General features: G+C 41.1%; 1 protein-coding gene across 16 annotated transcripts in view; it reads left to right on the top strand.

Moving 5' to 3' along the window:
• KCNMA1 (potassium calcium-activated channel subfamily M alpha 1) overlaps positions 1-20,206 on the top strand; it is a 340,822-nt gene that overhangs the window by 308,397 nt on the left and 12,219 nt on the right. For all 16 annotated transcript variants that reach the window (XM_075257904.1, XM_075257914.1, XM_075257905.1 and 13 more), the window contains 4 exons: positions 7,583-7,713; positions 11,966-12,160; positions 13,138-13,256; positions 15,330-15,554. In XM_075257904.1, the coding sequence (XP_075114005.1) occupies positions 7,583-7,713; positions 11,966-12,160; positions 13,138-13,256; positions 15,330-15,554 (670 nt within the window). The remainder of the gene's footprint in view (positions 1-7,582; positions 7,714-11,965; positions 12,161-13,137; positions 13,257-15,329; positions 15,555-20,206) is intronic.

Below are 20,206 nucleotides of genomic sequence, written 5' to 3'. Positions count from 1 at the left end.
CAGTAGCAAGAAATGAGGATATTTGTATTCCCAATATATTCTTTGAATTCCCAGTCAGACAATGGCACTGTATACCAGTAGTAAAAATTGTGGGTGCACGTAACCCCAATATATTCTTTGAATTCCCAGTCAGACACTGGCACTATATGGCAGTAGCAAGAAATGAGGGTATTTGTATTCCCAATATATTCTTTGAATTCCCAGTCAGACAATGGCACTGTATACCAGTAGTAAAAATTGTGGGTGCACGTAACCCCAATATATTCTTTGAATTACCAGTCAGAAACTGGCACTATATGGCAGTAGCAAGAAATGAGGGTATTTGTATTCCCAATATACTCTTTGAATTCCCAGTCAGACAATGGCACTGTATACCAGTAGTAAAAATTGTGGGTGCACGTAACCCCAATATATTCTTTGAATTACCAGTCAGAAACTGGCACTATATGGCAGTAGCAAGAAATGAGGGTATTTGTATTCCCAATATACTCTTTGAATTCCCAGTCAGACAATGGCACTGTATACCAGTAGTAAAAATTGTGGGTGCACGTAACCCCAATATATTCTTTGAATTACCAGTCAGAAACTGGCACTATATGGCAGTAGCAAGAAATGAGGGTATTTGTATTCCCAATATACTCTTTGAATTCCCAGTCAGACAATGGCACTGTATACCAGTAGTAAAAATTGTGGGTGCACGTAACCCCAATATATTCTTTGAATTACCAGTCAGAAACTGGCACTATATGGCAGTAGCAAGAAATGAGGGTATTTATAACCCCAATATATTCTTTGAATTCCCAGTCAGACAATGGCACTGTATACCAGTAGTAAAAATTGTGGGTGCACGTAACCCCAATATATTCTTTGAATTCCCAGTCAGACACTGGCACTATATGGCAGTAGCAAGAAATGAGGGTATTTGTATTCCCAATATATTCTTTGAATTCCCAGTCAGACAATGGCACTGTATACCAGTAGTAAAAATTGTGGGTGCACGTAACCCCAATATATTCTTTGAATTACCAGTCAGAAACTGGCACTATATGGCAGTAGCAAGAAATGAGGGTATTTGTATTCCCAATATACTCTTTGAATTCCCAGTCAGACAATGGCACTGTATACCAGTAGTAAAAATTGTGGGTGCACGTAACCCCAATATATTCTTTGAATTACCAGTCAGAAACTGGCACTATATGGCAGTAGCAAGAAATGAGGGTATTTGTATTCCCAATATACTCTTTGAATTCCCAGTCAGACAATGGCACTGTATACCAGTAGTAAAAATTGTGGGTGCACGTAACCCCAATATATTCTTTGAATTCCCAGTCAGACACTGGCACTATATGGCAGTAGCAAGAAATGAGGGTATTTGTATTCCCAATATATTCTTTGAATTCCCAGTCAGACACTGGCACTATATGGCAGTAGCAAGAAATGAGGGTATTTGTATTCCCAATATATTCTTTGAATTCCCAGTCAGACAATGGCACTGTATACCAGTAGTAAAAATTGTGGGTGCACGTAACCCCAATATATTCTTTGAATTCCCAGTCAGAAACTGGCACTATATGGCAGTAGCAAGAAATGAGGGTATTTATAACCCCAATATATTCTTTGAATTCCCAGTCAGACAATGGCACTGTATACCAGTAGTAAAAATTGTGGGTGCACGTAACCCCAATATATTCTTTGAATTCCCAGTCAGACACTGGCACTATATGGCAGTAGCAAGAAATGAGGGTATTTGTATTCCCAATATATTCTTTGAATTCCCAGTCAGACAATGGCACTGTATACCAGTAGTAAAAATTGTGGGTGCACGTAACCCCAATATATTCTTTGAATTACCAGTCAGAAACTGGCACTATATGGCAGTAGCAAGAAATGAGGGTATTTGTATTCCCAATATACTCTTTGAATTCCCAGTCAGACAATGGCACTGTATACCAGTAGTAAAAATTGTGGGTGCACGTAACCCCAATATATTCTTTGAATTCCCAGTCAGACACTGGCACTATATGGCAGTAGCAAGAAATGAGGGTATTTGTATTCCCAATATATTCTTTGAATTCCCAGTCAGAAACTGGCACTATATGGCAGTAGCAAGAAATGAGGGTATTTATAACCCCAATATATTCTTTGAATTCCCAGTCAGACAATGGCACTGTATACCAGTAGTAAAAATTGTGGGTGCACGTAACCCCAATATATTCTTTGAATTACCAGTCAGACACTGGCACTATATGGCAGTAGCAAGAAATGAGGGTATTTGTATTCCCAATATACTCTTTGAATTCCCAGTCAGACAATGGCACTGTATACCAGTAGTAAAAATTGTGGGTGCACGTAACCCCAATATATTCTTTGAATTCCCAGTCAGACACTGGCACTATATGGCAGTAGCAAGAAATGAGGGTATTTGTATTCCCAATATATTCTTTGAATTCCCAGTCAGACAATGGCACTGTATACCAGTAGTAAAAATTGTGGGTGCACGTAACCCCAATATATTCTTTGAATTCCCAGTCAGACACTGGCACTATATGGCAGTAGCAAGAAATGAGGGTATTTGTATTCCCAATATATTCTTTGAATTCCCAGTCAGACAATGGCACTGTATACCAGTAGTAAAAATTGTGGGTGCACGTAACCCCAATATATTCTTTGAATTCCCAGTCAGACACTGGCACTATATGGCAGTAGCAAGAAATGAGGGTATTTGTATTCCCAATATATTCTTTGAATTCCCAGTCAGACAATGGCACTGTATACCAGTAGTAAAAATTGTGGGTGCACGTAACCCCAATATATTCTTTGAATTCCCAGTCAGACACTGGCACTATATGGCAGTAGCAAGAAATGAGGGTATTTGTATTCCCAATATATTCTTTGAATTCCCAGTCAGACAATGGCACTGTATACCAGTAGTAAAAATTGTGGGTGCACGTAACCCCAATATATTCTTTGAATTACCAGTCAGAAACTGGCACTATATGGCAGTAGCAAGAAATGAGGGTATTTGTATTCCCAATATACTCTTTGAATTCCCAGTCAGACAATGGCACTGTATACCAGTAGTAAAAATTGTGGGTGCACGTAACCCCAATATATTCTTTGAATTACCAGTCAGAAACTGGCACTATATGGCAGTAGCAAGAAATGAGGGTATTTGTATTCCCAATATACTCTTTGAATTCCCAGTCAGACAATGGCACTGTATACCAGTAGTAAAAATTGTGGGTGCACGTAACCCCAATATATTCTTTGAATTACCAGTCAGAAACTGGCACTATATGGCAGTAGCAAGAAATGAGGGTATTTATAACCCCAATATATTCTTTGAATTCCCAGTCAGACAATGGCACTGTATACCAGTAGTAAAAATTGTGGGTGCACGTAACCCCAATATATTCTTTGAATTCCCAGTCAGACACTGGCACTATATGGCAGTAGCAAGAAATGAGGGTATTTGTATTCCCAATATATTCTTTGAATTCCCAGTCAGACACTGGCACTATATGGCAGTAGCAAGAAATGAGGGTATTTGTATTCCCAATATATTCTTTGAATTCCCAGTCAGACAATGGCACTGTATACCAGTAGTAAAAATTGTGGGTGCACGTAACCCCAATATATTCTTTGAATTCCCAGTCAGACACTGGCACTATATGGCAGTAGCAAGAAATGAGGGTATTTGTATTCCCAATATATTCTTTGAATTCCCAGTCAGACAATGGCACTGTATACCAGTAGTAAAAATTGTGGGTGCACGTAACCCCAATATATTCTTTGAATTCCCAGTCAGACACTGGCACTATATGGCAGTAGCAAGAAATGAGGGTATTTGTATTCCCAATATACTCTTTGAATTCCCAGTCAGACAATGGCACTGTATACCAGTAGTAAAAATTGTGGGTGCACGTAACCCCAATATATTCTTTGAATTACCAGTCAGAAACTGGCACTATATGGCAGTAGCAAGAAATGAGGGTATTTATAACCCCAATATATTCTTTGAATTCCCAGTCAGACAATGGCACTGTATACCAGTAGTAAAAATTGTGGGTGCACGTAACCCCAATATATTCTTTGAATTCCCAGTCAGACACTGGCACTATATGGCAGTAGCAAGAAATGAGGGTATTTGTATTCCCAATATATTCTTTGAATTCCCAGTCAGACACTGGCACTATATGGCAGTAGCAAGAAATGAGGGTATTTGTATTCCCAATATATTCTTTGAATTCCCAGTCAGACAATGGCACTGTATACCAGTAGTAAAAATTGTGGGTGCACGTAACCCCAATATATTCTTTGAATTCCCAGTCAGACACTGGCACTATATGGCAGTAGCAAGAAATGAGGGTATTTGTATTCCCAATATACTCTTTGAATTCCCAGTCAGACAATGGCACTGTATACCAGTAGTAAAAATTGTGGGTGCACGTAACCCCAATATATTCTTTGAATTCCCAGTCAGACACTGGCACTATATGGCAGTAGCAAGAAATGAGGGTATTTGTATTCCCAATATATTCTTTGAATTCCCAGTCAGACAATGGCACTGTATACCAGTAGTAAAAATTGTGGGTGCACGTAACCCCAATATATTCTTTGAATTCCCAGTCAGACACTGGCACTATATGGCAGTAGCAAGAAATGAGGGTATTTGTATTCCCAATATATTCTTTGAATTCCCAGTCAGACAATGGCACTGTATACCAGTAGTAAAAATTGTGGGTGCACGTAACCCCAATATATTCTTTGAATTCCCAGTCAGACACTGGCACTATATGGCAGTAGCAAGAAATGAGGGTATTTGTATTCCCAATATATTCTTTGAATTCCCAGTCAGACACTGGCACTATATGGCAGTAGCAAGAAATGAGGGTATTTGTATTCCCAATATATTCTTTGAATTCCCAGTCAGACAATGGCACTGTATACCAGTAGTAAAAATTGTGGGTGCACGTAACCCCAATATATTCTTTGAATTCCCAGTCAGACACTGGCACTATATGGCAGTAGCAAGAAATGAGGGTATTTGTATTCCCAATATACTCTTTGAATTCCCAGTCAGACAATGGCACTGTATACCAGTAGTAAAAATTGTGGGTGCACGTAACCCCAATATATTCTTTGAATTACCAGTCAGAAACTGGCACTATATGGCAGTAGCAAGAAATGAGGGTATTTATAACCCCAATATATTCTTTGAATTCCCAGTCAGACAATGGCACTGTATACCAGTAGTAAAAATTGTGGGTGCACGTAACCCCAATATATTCTTTGAATTCCCAGTCAGACACTGGCACTATATGGCAGTAGCAAGAAATGAGGGTATTTGTATTCCCAATATATTCTTTGAATTCCCAGTCAGACACTGGCACTATATGGCAGTAGCAAGAAATGAGGGTATTTGTATTCCCAATATATTCTTTGAATTCCCAGTCAGACAATGGCACTGTATACCAGTAGTAAAAATTGTGGGTGCACGTAACCCCAATATATTCTTTGAATTCCCAGTCAGACACTGGCACTATATGGCAGTAGCAAGAAATGAGGGTATTTGTATTCCCAATATACTCTTTGAATTCCCAGTCAGACAATGGCACTGTATACCAGTAGTAAAAATTGTGGGTGCACGTAACCCCAATATATTCTTTGAATTCCCAGTCAGACACTGGCACTATATGGCAGTAGCAAGAAATGAGGGTATTTGTATTCCCAATATATTCTTTGAATTCCCAGTCAGACAATGGCACTGTATACCAGTAGTAAAAATTGTGGGTGCACGTAACCCCAATATATTCTTTGAATTCCCAGTCAGACACTGGCACTATATGGCAGTAGCAAGAAATGAGGGTATTTGTATTCCCAATATATTCTTTGAATTCCCAGTCAGACAATGGCACTGTATACCAGTAGTAAAAATTGTGGGTGCACGTAACCCCAATATATTCTTTGAATTCCCAGTCAGACACTGGCACTATATGGCAGTAGCAAGAAATGAGGGTATTTGTATTCCCAATATATTCTTTGAATTCCCAGTCAGACAATGGCACTGTATACCAGTAGTAAAAATTGTGGGTGCACGTAACCCCAATATATTCTTTGAATTCCCAGTCAGACACTGGCACTATATGGCAGTAGCAAGAAATGAGGGTATTTGTATTCCCAATATATTCTTTGAATTCCCAGTCAGACAATGGCACTGTATACCAGTAGTAAAAATTGTGGGTGCACGTAACCCCAATATATTCTTTGAATTACCAGTCAGAAACTGGCACTATATGGCAGTAGCAAGAAATGAGGGTATTTGTATTCCCAATATATTCTTTGAATTCCCAGTCAGACAATGGCACTGTATACCAGTAGTAAAAATTGTGGGTGTATATAGCCCCAATTCTATTGCTAGGGGACTTGCAGGGTATTTCTGGGGTGAAGGTGGGGGGGCACACCGTTGGAACGGGTATCGGGGTATATATCGGGTATACGGGAATACACTGACAGTGTATTCCATTCAGGATCCTGGGAAAGCTGGGTTGCGGCGATTGAGCCCGTCAGTGCCACGTTACACTGACAAGCTTCTCCCTGGAATTTAGCTCTTACAAGAGCTGTTGGTTGTCTTCTCCTTCCTATCCTAGCCTGTCCCTGCCTACCCAGAATCTAAGCCCTAGCTAGCTGGACGGAAACCTCCGTCCTCGGTGAATTGCAAGCTCAGAATTACGCGAAGCTGGGCGTCGCTGTTCTTTTAAATTAGAGGTCACATGTTTTCGGCAGCCAATGGGTTTTGCCTACTTTTTTCAACGTCACCGGTGTCGTAGTTCCTGTCCCACCTACCCTGCGCTGTTATTGGAGCAAAAAAGGCGCCAGGGAAGGTGGGAGGGGAATCGAGTAATGGCGCACTTTACCACGCGGTGTTCGATTCGAACATGCCGAACAGCCTAATATCCGATCGAACATGAGTTCGATAGAACACTGTTCGCTCATCTCTAAAAGAAATGTTCAAGTTGTTGAATTGGCCTTAAATTGACCCTCTATGGGACATGCTAAATAAGCAAGTCCAAAACATAGAGGCCCTACCTTAAAGAGTAAATGATCTGCTGCTGTTTTGGTGCATGGTACCGCAGTACACCAGGATGCAGTAAGTCATTGGTGCGGCCCCATCTTGGTTGAACTTAATGGAAATATGTCGTTTCCCCCCTATGTTACCTTTGTCCTAGGTCTTGTGGAGTAAATGCGTAGACAAAGCTATTTTGGGGGCAAGAGGGGAGGCCTACGTTATGTAATAATTAGAAGGCGGTTTTAGTTTTATGGCTGATCGGTGTACGGTATGCAGTGTGCAGGGGTATGGGTTGCCTCAGACATTAGTGAACTTATTTATAAGTAGATAGATATTTGGCCTTTAGCTGAATTGAACCCCATAGATTACATTGACTGCATTGTGTTTATCTACGGCCATCAGAGGTCACGTGAGACTTGTACTGTATTAATGTTGAGTTGTATTTATACGGATGATAACCAACGCTGCCCATGTATGTACCGTGGCTTATAACATGATCTTTATGGCTTGCAGTTAATGATTCCAATGTTCAGTTCCTGGACCAGGATGACGACGATGACCCGGACACTGAGCTGTACCTAACCCAGCCTTTTGCCTGTGGCACTGCCTTTGCCGTCAGCGTGCTGGACTCGCTCATGAGCGCGGTAAGTGGCGTTTTCTTTTAATAATGATGTCCTAAAAATTTGAAGCAGCACTTATTCCTTTATATGTTTTTTCATTTATAATGATGTACAAAATGAAGATTTGCATCATGTGTCTTTATAGTATCCACTTGTTCCTATGGTGACAGTCAGTGGTTTAAGGGAATTAGAAGTAATTAAGATCAGAAAACGCATGTTTAATTGCTCCCTCGTGACAGTGGTTGATCTATTTCCTCTTCATGTCCTCTTGGTACGGTGGAAGCAACGGAGTGTTATTGAAGATGGAGCTTTCTACTGACCAAGCCTTGTGGTTCTAGTGATTTATTCATTTACTTAAAGGATCTTCAGTAACTACAAATACTGGATCATTGTCACAAACATGTTATGGACTAGAGATGAGCGAGTAGTGTTCGATCGAATACCTCGCTCCCATAGGAATGCGTGTAAGCGGCCGAACACCAAGGGGTTAAGCGCAGTGAATATTTAATGCACTTAACTCCTTGGTGTTCGGCCGCTTACACGCATTCCTATGGGAGCCAGGTATTAGATCAAATACTACTCACTCTATTATGGACTAAAGCGGTTGTCTAGGACTGGATATTGATGATCTATCAATATCTGATCAGTAGGGCTCATTACATGGATAGGCCATCCAGTCTTCAAAATCCCTTTGATAAAAAAATTTGTTTTACACTTGATGATTAAACCTTAAGACTGCAGAAACTTGCAGAGACTTAGCTTTTTTGTTGCAGATTTTGGAGCATTTTTCCAGAATGGAATAGGAAAGTATATTGGAAAGTATATTGGAAGTACTTATACTTCTCATTTCTGCTCAGTCCACTTTTGGCTTTGGCTCAAAAAATAGCAAAATTTGCAACAAAAACAAGTTGCATTTCTGCAAGTGGGGCCTCAGTCTAAGGCTAATGCCAGACATAATAAGCCGCAGCGAAAAAGCATTGCAGGAAAAACTGCGGCCTTTCTGCTTCAATTATACCCATGCTGCGATTTCCAAAGAAACACATTGGTTTTAGAAATTGCATCATTTCCGCTGCGGATATTTTTCTACAATGTGTGGATGGGATTCGTTAAAAATCTCATCCACTTTGCAGGGACTGTAAAACACAGCGGCTCTTGCCATGGCATTTGCACCGCGGCCAAATCACGGCGTTTACGCTACATGGGGCACCATCCTAGAGGGGTATTCTAGTTTTTAGTTGATACTTAGGATAGTAAGATTGGTCATGATCCAAAACTTGGACCTCCTGGTGATCAGCTGTCCGAAGAGGCTGCAGGGCTTGCAGTACATTTGTGGGTCTGCAAATGCTTATACTACCACCCATGCAAGTCAATGTGATTGCACTTTCCTATAGATATTCCTGCTTTTAATATGGCTAAAGGAATATGGAAGCACAAACAAGGGCTGGCTGTCATGCACACACTATATGATCATATAAGAAAGTGAAAAATCCGTTTTTTTTGCTCAGTTTTGATTGACCCATTACCAAATGCACCGCTAAGCTTATTGTTACGTGGCTTACATAAGGTAATGAGGACCTACTTCATCTGTGACCTAATGTCCCTGTTTAGACTATGCCCTTAAACCCAAGTCTGCCGCTTGACAACTTGTACTTATGCACTTTCTACAGAGCAGGGAGACAATTCTAATGAAGTAGTCATCATCATGACACAACATTAATATTTAACACATCCATTGTGGGCTCGGCCGTGCAGTCACTGTCAGGTTGTCAGCGCGGCCAGGAATTTGTAAGCTTCCCATATACCCTAGAGTTTTTTAAAAGGACACCCGGCTGTCTACCATTTAGTTGAATGTTTAATTGATACATGTTGCTGTCAGAGCGGCTAAAAGAGAGTTTAACAGCACCCAAGACCTGAGTCCAGCGAGGGATAATGAGCTGTGACATTTGCAACACAAAAAGCAGGCTCCCAAACCAATGCGTGTCATGTCTAAAAAGGCATTCATGCTTTCACTACAGCCGGTATCCTACAATTACATGTCGCCGTGCCCTTATTAACTATTACATGGAAATGCTTGCTGTACGAACAGATGAACACCGATAATATTGTAGTCAGGGCTAGGACTGCTGACATTTTCCTGTCTGGTGGTATACAGCAACGGATCAAATACTCCTGCCTAAAATGAACGACTGCCCGCCTGATATTGGTGGAGTCATCTGTTTTTTTAAAAGCATCAAATCTACCGATTACCATATTTTCAATGTTTGCGTTTTAGCAAGGCTTTTCGTTATGTAGGATAGAGTATTCTATTCCCTTTTACACCAGGGACCTATACCCACAAGCTTCATTTTAACTAGACCCTATTTATCATAACTAGATGTGCCGCCGTTACTACATGCCTCCATTTTTCTACACAAACCCTTGGTATGAAGTTAATGGTTTTTGCTGAAGTTATAGAATGACAACCTTTGTAAAGACTGGTCATAAGTATCTCTGTGTAAATCCAGGTCGATGAAACTAAACTTACAACTAAGAAAATATGTATTGATATGTAGCTCACCATTCAGACGATACCAGTTCAAGGTGCACAATCCATGCTTCTGGAATTTAAGAAGCTGTAACCAATTGTATCCACATTCAAAGAGACAAATATCTATGACCGAAAGAGCTATGACTAGGGTTGAGCGATCAGGATTGGAAAAGATCGGATTCCGAACGGCGATCGAGCAAATTTCACGATCGCGATCGGAATTCCGACCCGATCTTTTCGAGGTCGGAGATTATTTCAAGATGGGCTCAACCCTGAAGTGAATTTTCCCATAGAGAAGCACTGACTAAGGTTGAGGATCGGGATCGGAAAAGATCGGATCCTGATCAGCGATCGAGCAAATTTCACAATCGGGTCGGCTGGAAAATGATCGGAAATCGGATTTTGAAATCGTGAAATCTCAAGATCGGCTCAACCCTAGTTATGACTAAGGGAAGTTTTAGTCCTGAAACACGTCAGTTAATGGGGCAGTGATAGCGGTTTTTAAAACACATCTTTGTATTTTCTGGCTTTGCACTTTCTATACTTACGGACTGTTTTAAACAATGGATTAAAAGTTAAATGTTAGAAGTAACAGTCAAGAGTTGCGGATCTTCTCCCTTTGAATGTGGATACAAGATAAAACTAAAGGTGATCATATACATTAGATTGAAGTTGCATGAATATACAATTTAATTAGTAACAGGTTGGCAGGTGGAGATTAACATTGACTGATAACAATAACCAAAGAGACTCTATCATTGTCTGAAAAGAAGTTGATCATTAGGGTTGAGCAATCGGGAAAGATCGTATCCCGATCCACTATCATATTTCATGATCGGGATTGGCTGGAAAATGATCGAAAATCAGATTTTAAAAACGATCCTGAAATCTCAAGATCGGCTCAACCCTATTCACGTGTATATCATTAATAGGGTTGAACGATCGGGAAAGATCGGATCCCGATCAGCGATCGAGCAAATTTCACGATCGCAATCGGGATTGGCTGGAAAATGATCGAAAATCGGATTTTTAAAACGATCCTGAAATTTCAAGATCATCTCAACCCTAAACATGTATATACCATTAATAGGGTTGAGCATTTGGGAAAGATTGGATCCCAATCGGCGATCGGGATTGGCTGGAAAATGATCGAAAGTTGGATTTTAAAAACGATCCTGAAATCTCAAGATCAGCTCAACCCTATTGATCATGCTTGAAATTTTTGTTTGATAGATGATGATTTTTTTCTTATGATAGAACTTTCATCCACAAGCAATCTTTCATTGAAAAATTTTTCTCAGAAAGAGTGTTTGTCCTGTGCCCGGTGTATGGCCAGTCTGAACTATAAGTAGCCAATTTGGTTTGTTATTTTGGTGGGTCCAGCCAATCAGAGACTGAGGAAGAGAAGCTTTGGTAATGTTGGATTTCAATGGGCTCCATGATTTTGTTTTCATAGAGCTAAGCCCCCATCAGACATATCTGGCATCAGCGTTCTTCTTTCTTCCTACTCAGAACATATAGACATTCAGCCAAGCCATGTATGTGGAGTAATAGCTGTTGGTACATTGGTGAACATTTATTCAACAATAGTTTGACCACCTACAAAGAAGTGATTAAAAAACATTTGTAAGGTAGTGTTACGTTAAGTTGCAAAATTCATATTAGAAGAAAGTCTACTGCATGACACAATTGGAAACAACTGGATATGACTACTCTACTGATCTGCTTTGTAACTTTGTATCTTCCCAGACGTACTTCAATGATAACATTTTAACGCTGATACGAACGCTGGTGACAGGAGGAGCAACACCAGAGCTAGAAGCCCTAATAGCAGAAGAGAATGCATTGCGCGGAGGGTACAGCACACCGCAAACTTTAGCTAACAGGGACCGCTGCCGAGTCGCCCAGTTGGCTCTGTATGATGGTCCATTTGCTGACCTTGGGGTAAAAAGAAAATTCTCATCTATAAAGCAACATATTAAACATTCAGTATATTCAGCCTTCATGCTTTGCACTTCATTTTCAATGTGTCTTAGACACTTTATAACAGTTTTTGCTCTTCTTACAATGTGTCGATATGGCTTAATATGGTAAACTGTGAGCCAGAAATTGCAAGTTGTGGCAAGTTTTCAGCCATTGCTCCAAATATTTGCACCAATATTCTGCTGGAAACTAAGCCAACTAAAAAATTGTGTAATGTTGAACTGCACGGTATACAAGTGCATGAAATTATGAAATAGCATCATTCACTATGGAAAAATCTGGTGCAGTTTAAGACGGTCCAGTCTAAAAGATATACACAATTATCATCTATCCTGTTGGAATATCCCTTGAAGATTTTTTAATATCAACGTACCAAATCTCCGCAAACTTGTTGTAGCTTTTTAAGGAGTGTTTTCTTTTCCATTGATAAAGTGTATGATTAGTTTGCCCTTGAAATACAGCGAGTAGCAGTTGAGCCTCTTAGAGGAATCTGTCTGCAGTACATTTATTCTAAACCTAAGCAAAGTACTTAGTGGAATTGATTGTACAGTTTCCAAATATGTCTCTGTTATTCAGCTTTGGAGTCGCATCTTATTAATATACAAATGAAGGGAACCTTCCTTTGCTGATGTCAAAGCCTTGGCGAGCTAAGACACGCCCCCAAAACACTTAACGCTCATTTGCATATACATATCATTATGATTTACATGTCTCCAAAACTGAATGACATAGTTACATTTGAAATATAAAATTTTAATCCTCCAAGACTTGTCAAAGTAGGATAGACTAGTGGTTGCTTTGTGGGTAGCCACATTGATTTCTATAGAAATGCATGTAAGTAGCCAATGGCTGTATAGAATTTTTCAAAACCTGCCAAAAGTGGATTTTTCGAGTTATGACCTCAAAGTCTGACCTCACTTTGCTTGTATTGTTTGCAGGATGGGGGATGTTATGGAGATTTGTATTGCAAAGCATTAAAAACGTACAACATGCTTTGCTTTGGCATATATCGACTACGTGATGCCCACCTAAGCACACCTAGCCAGTGTACCAAAAGGTAGGTAAATGTTGCAACTGGGGTAGAAGTACATCTTTCTTGATGAACACTAAACTACAGGGGTAACCGGAGAAGAACGGGGTTTTCATATTCTGCTTTAATTCATGTTGTCCATATTGTCATGTTGGCACTGGAAAGGTCTAGTGATGTAGCTGAAGATGGTGTAATTGTCTCTATTGCCCCCTAGGCTCTATTGCGTCAGGGGCTTCCAGAACAATCTACGACCCCTGGCTACAGTTAATACTTTTCTTTTGTTTTCCTTTAGTTCAGACAGTATATTCTGTGCCCGCTCCTACATCCAGCTTTACAGGGGGAAGAGTCATAAATCAAATGGCACAACTACTTAATAGAAGCCGTATCTGTAGTGAGGACAACATGTGTCTTCTCATTCTTCTTGCTGAGCTCCGCTATATTCTCCTGTCTCTTTGCCAGGGATTGCAGTGATGGGGATATGTCTGGGGATTACAGTGATGGGGGTATGTCTGGGGATTACAGTGATGGGGATATGTCTGGGCATTACAGTGATGGGGATATGTCTGGGGATTACAGTGATGGGGATATGTCTGGGGATTACAGTGATGGGGATATGTCTGGGGATTACAGTGATGGGGATATGTCTGGGGATTACAGTGATGGGGGTATGTCTGGGGATTACAGTGATGGGGATATGTCTGGGGATTACAGTGATGGGGATATGTCTGGGGATTACAGTGATGGGGATATGTCTGGGGATTACAGTGATGGGTATATGTCTGGGGATTACAGTGATGGGGATATGTCTGGGCATTACAGTGATGGGGATATGTCTGGGGATTACAGTGATGGGGATATGTCTGGGCATTACAGTGATGGGGATATGTCTGGGGATTACAGTGATGGGGATATGTCTGGGCATTACAGTGATGGGGGTATGTCTGGGAATTACAGTGATGGGGATATGTCTGGGGATTACAGTGATGGGGATATGTCTGGGGATTACAGTGATGGGGATATGTCTGGGGATTACAGTGATGGGGATATGTCTGGGCATTACAGTGATGGGGATATGTCTGGGCATTACAGTGATGGGGATATGTCTGGGGATTACAGTGATGGGGATATGTCTGGGGATTACAGTGATGGGGATATGTCTGGGCATTACAGTGATGGGGATATGTCTGGGGATTACAGTGATGGGGATATGTCTGGGCATTACAATGATGGGTAATACAATGATGGGGATATGTCTAGGCATTACAGTGATGGGGATATGCCTGGGCATTACAGTGATGGGGGTATGTCTGGGCATTACAATGATGGGTAATACAATGATGGGGATATGTCTAGGCATTACAGTGATGGGGATATGCCTGGGCATTACAATGATGGGGGTATGTCTGGGCATTACAGTGATGGGGGTATGTCTGGGCATTACAGTGATGGGTAATACAATGATAGGGATATGTCTGGGCATTACAGTGATGGGTAATACAATGATAGGGATATGTCTGGGCATTACAGTGATGGGTAATACAATGATGGGGATATCTCTGGGGATTACAGTGGTATGTCTGGAGGTGCACTGGTGGTTCCTTTCAATCTTCACACTACCATTGTACAAGAAAGTTTTCTCTGGTGTACAATTGAAGAGCATGGCTGCACGCCCTGAGCCTGTACAGAAGCTCCTGATAGATGGTGATCCTGCCCAAGGAGTCTAATAGGTTCTCTCTATTAGGGATATCTTGGTATAGTCGCATGTTATGCATTATCCAACACTTAAGAGTATAATTACATGGCAGTAGAAAGTCTTGAGATGTTAATTACATAAAATAACAAAAGACTGTAACTGTTACTAATCTAATAACTCTCATGTTGCTTAGTGGTCTAATGCCATACATGCCAGCATCACCATTGAGAACATCGATGGGCCTCAGTGGTCACATGGGTATATACAGTAGCTTGTCATTGCCACATCAAAGTTCTTAAAGACCGGTGACAATCACTGCAGCTGTGTTGTTATTCCGAGGCATAATGCTAACATTAATAATGCATCCTATGTGACTACAAGTTGCTGTGCCTCTTTTTTCTTTCTAGGTACGTTATTACAAATCCTCCTTATGAATTTGAGTTGGTGCCCACAGACCTCATCTTCTGCCTGATGCAATTCGACCACAACGCCAGCCAGTCTCGTGCCAGCCTCTCGCACTCCTCGCACTCTTCACACTCCTCCAGCAAAAAGAGCTCTTCTGTTCACTCCATCCCAGCCTCAGCTAACCGCCAGAACCGTGTCAAGGCTCGCGACGCACGTGACAAACAGAAGTACGTGATGGAAGACAGACTGTGAACAGGGCTACATGTGGGAGGGGAAGATGGTGCAATGAGGACAGAGGGGGGTATTATTTTAGAAATTGGTCTTGCCATCCCCTCTGTGCAGCAATACTTTGCAGTCCTCAAGATCAGAAAAGGGGCTTAGCTGATGCATATGCAATATGAAAAAAACGTATTGGTTTGGCTAACGTTATACAGAGTTTCTATTTAACACCCTCCTAACAGAGTGTAGAGTTTATTGGGGGTGTTATAGATATTCTAGATGACCAGATTACAGCCATGGATAATGGTTCAATAGCCAAAGGTAATAAAGGGTGTGAAATCCATTTAACCCACAAAACTGTTAATTTTGTTGTCGAGATGTTACACTTAAGGCGATCCCATAACAGCATCCCTGACGTGTGACTATGTCTCTCATGTGTGCATCAATGCCCCTGTTATGTCCGAAGTGCCGCTCTCCTCCCCCGCCTCTCATTTGTTTGGTCATGAGTGCATGGCATTCTGTGTTTACATCCTCAGCAGTCCCCAACCATTCCTCTAATCCAAAGTCATTTGCTGTACATGTCGTACCGACGGTATATTCAGCAGATGTTACGGAGTCCGCTTAGAAACCAGTGCTTACAATGAATAGACTAAACAGAGACCTAGGTAAAGTAGCGCAGAATCTGGTACTTAGATTTTAATACAATCTGTTCATAGTTTGTCTCGATGAGAATATATGCATATTGGAGCCGCTCAGTCAATGGATGTTACAATGTCTTGCAGGTCGTCCTATGTATTAAATAGCTGCAACTATTAATCCGCTGTCATAACAAAAGTTATGCTCAAAAATAAGAGAAAACACAGAGCAACCAAAATAGTGTAGATGTTATGTATCCAAGATGGCGATATGTTAATAAACTGTAGAAAAGACCAGCTGGCCTCTCGCCTGGACGGGTTGTGACATTGCCATATACCAACAATCCAGGTGGAGGAGACAGCACCATCGCTGATAACACCGAACACCACCACAATAGGTAGACAACCAAGAGAGAAATCAGGGTCAAGGAGGTCAGACACGTCAGACACTTTTTTTGCAAGGCACCAGGCGTTACGACACTTAGCGGATTCTCGTCTTTGTCTTTCCATTGGCGCGGTTATGTCATGGACTATTTGTGGCAGCCGGATTTGAAACGTCTTAAGACATTACAGCACATGTCCAACACTTCTGTTTCCAGTGACAATATTGCTAAATCTCCCGCCCTATGTTTACAACACATTGATGTGAGTGGGAGACGAGACTGATATTTACTTAGAGTCGGTGGAAGGCAGATTATGATATATGGCATTTCTTTGCATGCCATTTAATACCATTTTGTTTACTGTGCAGATGGAATTACAAGAGGATCAGTAGAAAACAAACAGTCAAGAGTAGAGAGGTTTAGCCGATATCTGGAATGAGTACAGAAGTTGGTAGATTACAGTCGTGAATTGTCTTGGTTACTTTAAAGTGGTCATACACATTAGATAAAAGTAGATCGATGAACGAACAACAACGTTGATAGAACAATCACGACCATATCAACGTAGTCTATATCGGCTGTTGTCATTTTTTTAGAGACAGTCGACAACCATCATTGAATACATGTAGTACGTTGTAGGGACCATCCATTGGTCACGACCAGTTTTCAATAATAATTGTACAATATTTGCATATAAATTCGTACTTTATTTTCCTTCATGTTTAACTTTGAGACACCAAAGGTATCTTTTACAAAAAGATCATGTATATAGTTATATAGTAGATAAGGTTGGATAAAGACATCAGTCCATCAAGTCCAACCTATAACCCTACAAACCCCTACAGTGTTGATCCAGAGGAAGGCAAAAAAAAACCATGAGGCTCATGCCAATTGCCCCATTTCAGGGGAAAAAAATCCATAGGAATGTAAGAATTTTGACTATTGGTTAAATTTTTTGGTGCAGTTGGAATGGTCCATTTTTATTAGATGTAGTCAAATACTTATGGCCATCCCATTCTGAATTTTGTATACAGTCGGCATCAGGATTAGTCAGGTGATAAGCAATGCTTTATTAAGTTTCTAAATCTATTATTTATTCCATTCGAGTCCATTGGCTATACAGTCCTACACATAGACCCTGCATAGTAATGGGAACGGTTATGAGGCTGTCACTTTAATTGCTTATTATAACACAATGGGAAGACTATTTGGCGGATGCGTTGGACTTTGGTCTGGCTTGTTTTAGTTATCATTATCCTGGTGATGAACATATACATGTTCCTGCCTAATGTCCTGATCCCGACTCCACCTCTTAAAGAGATCCTATCAGTCAAACACTATTTTTTCTAGGTACCATGTCGGAATAGCCTTAAGAAAGGCTATTCTCCTACCTTTTGTCATCTTCTCCGCGCCGCCGTTTGCCTACAATCCTGGTTCTTGTCAGTTTGCAAATTAGCTCTCTCACAGCACTGGAGGCGGGCTCTCTCGCTGCTGAAGAAGATGGAGAGAGTTCTCTTGCAGCATAGGGGATGCCCCCAGTGCTGTCTGAGTGCTGGGGCCCGCCCCCAGTGCTGTGAGAGAGCTAATTTGCATACCGACAAGAACCGGGATTGTAGGTGAACAGCGGGGCAGAGAAGATGAGGCTATTCCGACGTGGTACCTAGAAAAAATTGTGTCTAACTGATAGATTCCCTTTAAATATTACTGACTGCCCTAAAATAGAAACAGGTAACATAATTCTACAAAGACACTTTAATTTAATGGGAATTACAGGGAACCTGATTTGATCAAGTGCCTTATTACTCATTGACAATTCAGTTTCCCGAACACGTTTCCATATTTCCGCTGATGAAGTATATGTTTTTAATACAGGTTATGCAACTTAATTAGAATATCAAGTCATTGTATTTATTCTATAGATATAAAATTATAGACTAGGAAAGTAAAGCAAAAAAAAGCTATGATAAGGGCTTCTGTATTGGAAGTAAGCTGATGGGTTTGCTTTTGGGCAGTAAGCAGAGTTCTTGTTCAGTAAGGGTGGGTTCACACCTGTGCCTGGTCTCCGCAGGTTTCTGTCTTCTGCCTGAGAAACTGGACAGGAGACGGAAACTGGAAGTCAGTTTTCAAACCTGTTCACTTGAATGGGTTTGCAAAGTGACCGCCCGTGAGCGTCTTCTGGTCTCCGCGGCGAAAAACGTTTTTTTTTAACCGGCCACAAAGTCAGACAAGCAGGACTTTGTGTCTGGTTAAAAAACGGTTTTGCCACGGAGACCTGAAGACGCTCACAGGCGGACAATGACTGCCGGATTTCCGTCTCCTGTCCAGTTTCTCAGGCAGAAATCGGAAACCCACAAAGTGGAGACTGGGCGCAGATGTGAACCCGCACTAACGCTGCATTTTTTTTTGCCCCAAAGGTTTTGATAGAGGTTATGCCAGGATTTTCTAATATCCTGGCAAAAACTGATGTTAGAGCATCATGGAAACAAAGTCTAATAGATATGTCATTATGTATCATTCTGCAAATCTACACATCTCTTGGGGCCGTGGTCTGTGGAGAACCATTGGTTGATGGTCACTAAAATGAATGCGCTTTTGATAGTTCCTTGTCCTCTAAGCTTTATTTGCTGTACTTAAAGGCGAAGAAACTGTTTCAGGAGAGCGACTACAGAGGCCGATTATTTGTTCGGTGATTTTTGAGCCTTATACAGTAATTATGGATGACATCCTCAGATTGCTTTGTTGTTTCTATGGACAGAAGTCCTTTGCTCTGACATTCGGCACTGTGGTTCATTGTGACATCACCTGTATATAGATAAGGTTCTATGTGATGTATCATATACTATAGGTATTGTACAGTATCCACAGACTTTATACATTTAGATTATCTAGAAAAGGACTAAACTAGCTAGTGGTAAGGCAGTCCAGAAAAGTCCAGAAAACACTGCCTGATATTTTTTATAATCCAAAATATAATAATGCTAAATCATAAAGCAATAAAAAGCTAAGTAGGTGTAGATACTTTGTTCTTCTTTCTTTCTGGATAGCTTTCATGTAGGGTGCTGTATTTGCTTTATTGTCGGCAGAATATCAAGCATGATAAGTACGGTAAAAAGGGGTCCCACAGAAAGCTATTATCTCAGGATGGAGGAATTAGCCTAGGACAGTGATGGCGAACCTTTTAGAGACCGAGTGCCCAAACTGCAACCCAAAACCCACTAATTTATCACAATGTGCCAACACAGCAATTTAACCTTAATAATGTGTGGATCCACAATTGCACACAATTACAGACCTGCAAAATATGGTCATACGAATGGGGCTATATAGAGCTTTCTTCTCCATTGTGATCCCCACACAGTACAATCAGCTCCACAGTGGCCCCTACACAGTATAACCTGCTGCAAAGTGGCCCCCACACAGTACAATCTGCTGCACAGTGGTCCCCACACAGTACAATCTGCTCCACAGTGGTCCCCACACAGAACAATCTGCTCCACAGTGGCCCCCACACAGTACAATCTGCTGCACAGTGGTCCCCACACAGTACAATCTGCTCCACAGTGGTCCCCACACAGAACAATCTGCTCCACAGTGGTCCCCACACAGAACAATCTGCTCCACAGTAGCCCCCACACACAGTAT

This window comes from Leptodactylus fuscus, chromosome 10, assembly GCF_031893055.1.
Source record: "Leptodactylus fuscus isolate aLepFus1 chromosome 10, aLepFus1.hap2, whole genome shotgun sequence".
Taxonomy (NCBI): domain Eukaryota; kingdom Metazoa; phylum Chordata; class Amphibia; order Anura; family Leptodactylidae; genus Leptodactylus; species Leptodactylus fuscus.
The sequence above is the reverse complement of the archived record's forward strand: the minus strand, read 5'-3'. Positions and strand labels throughout refer to the sequence as shown.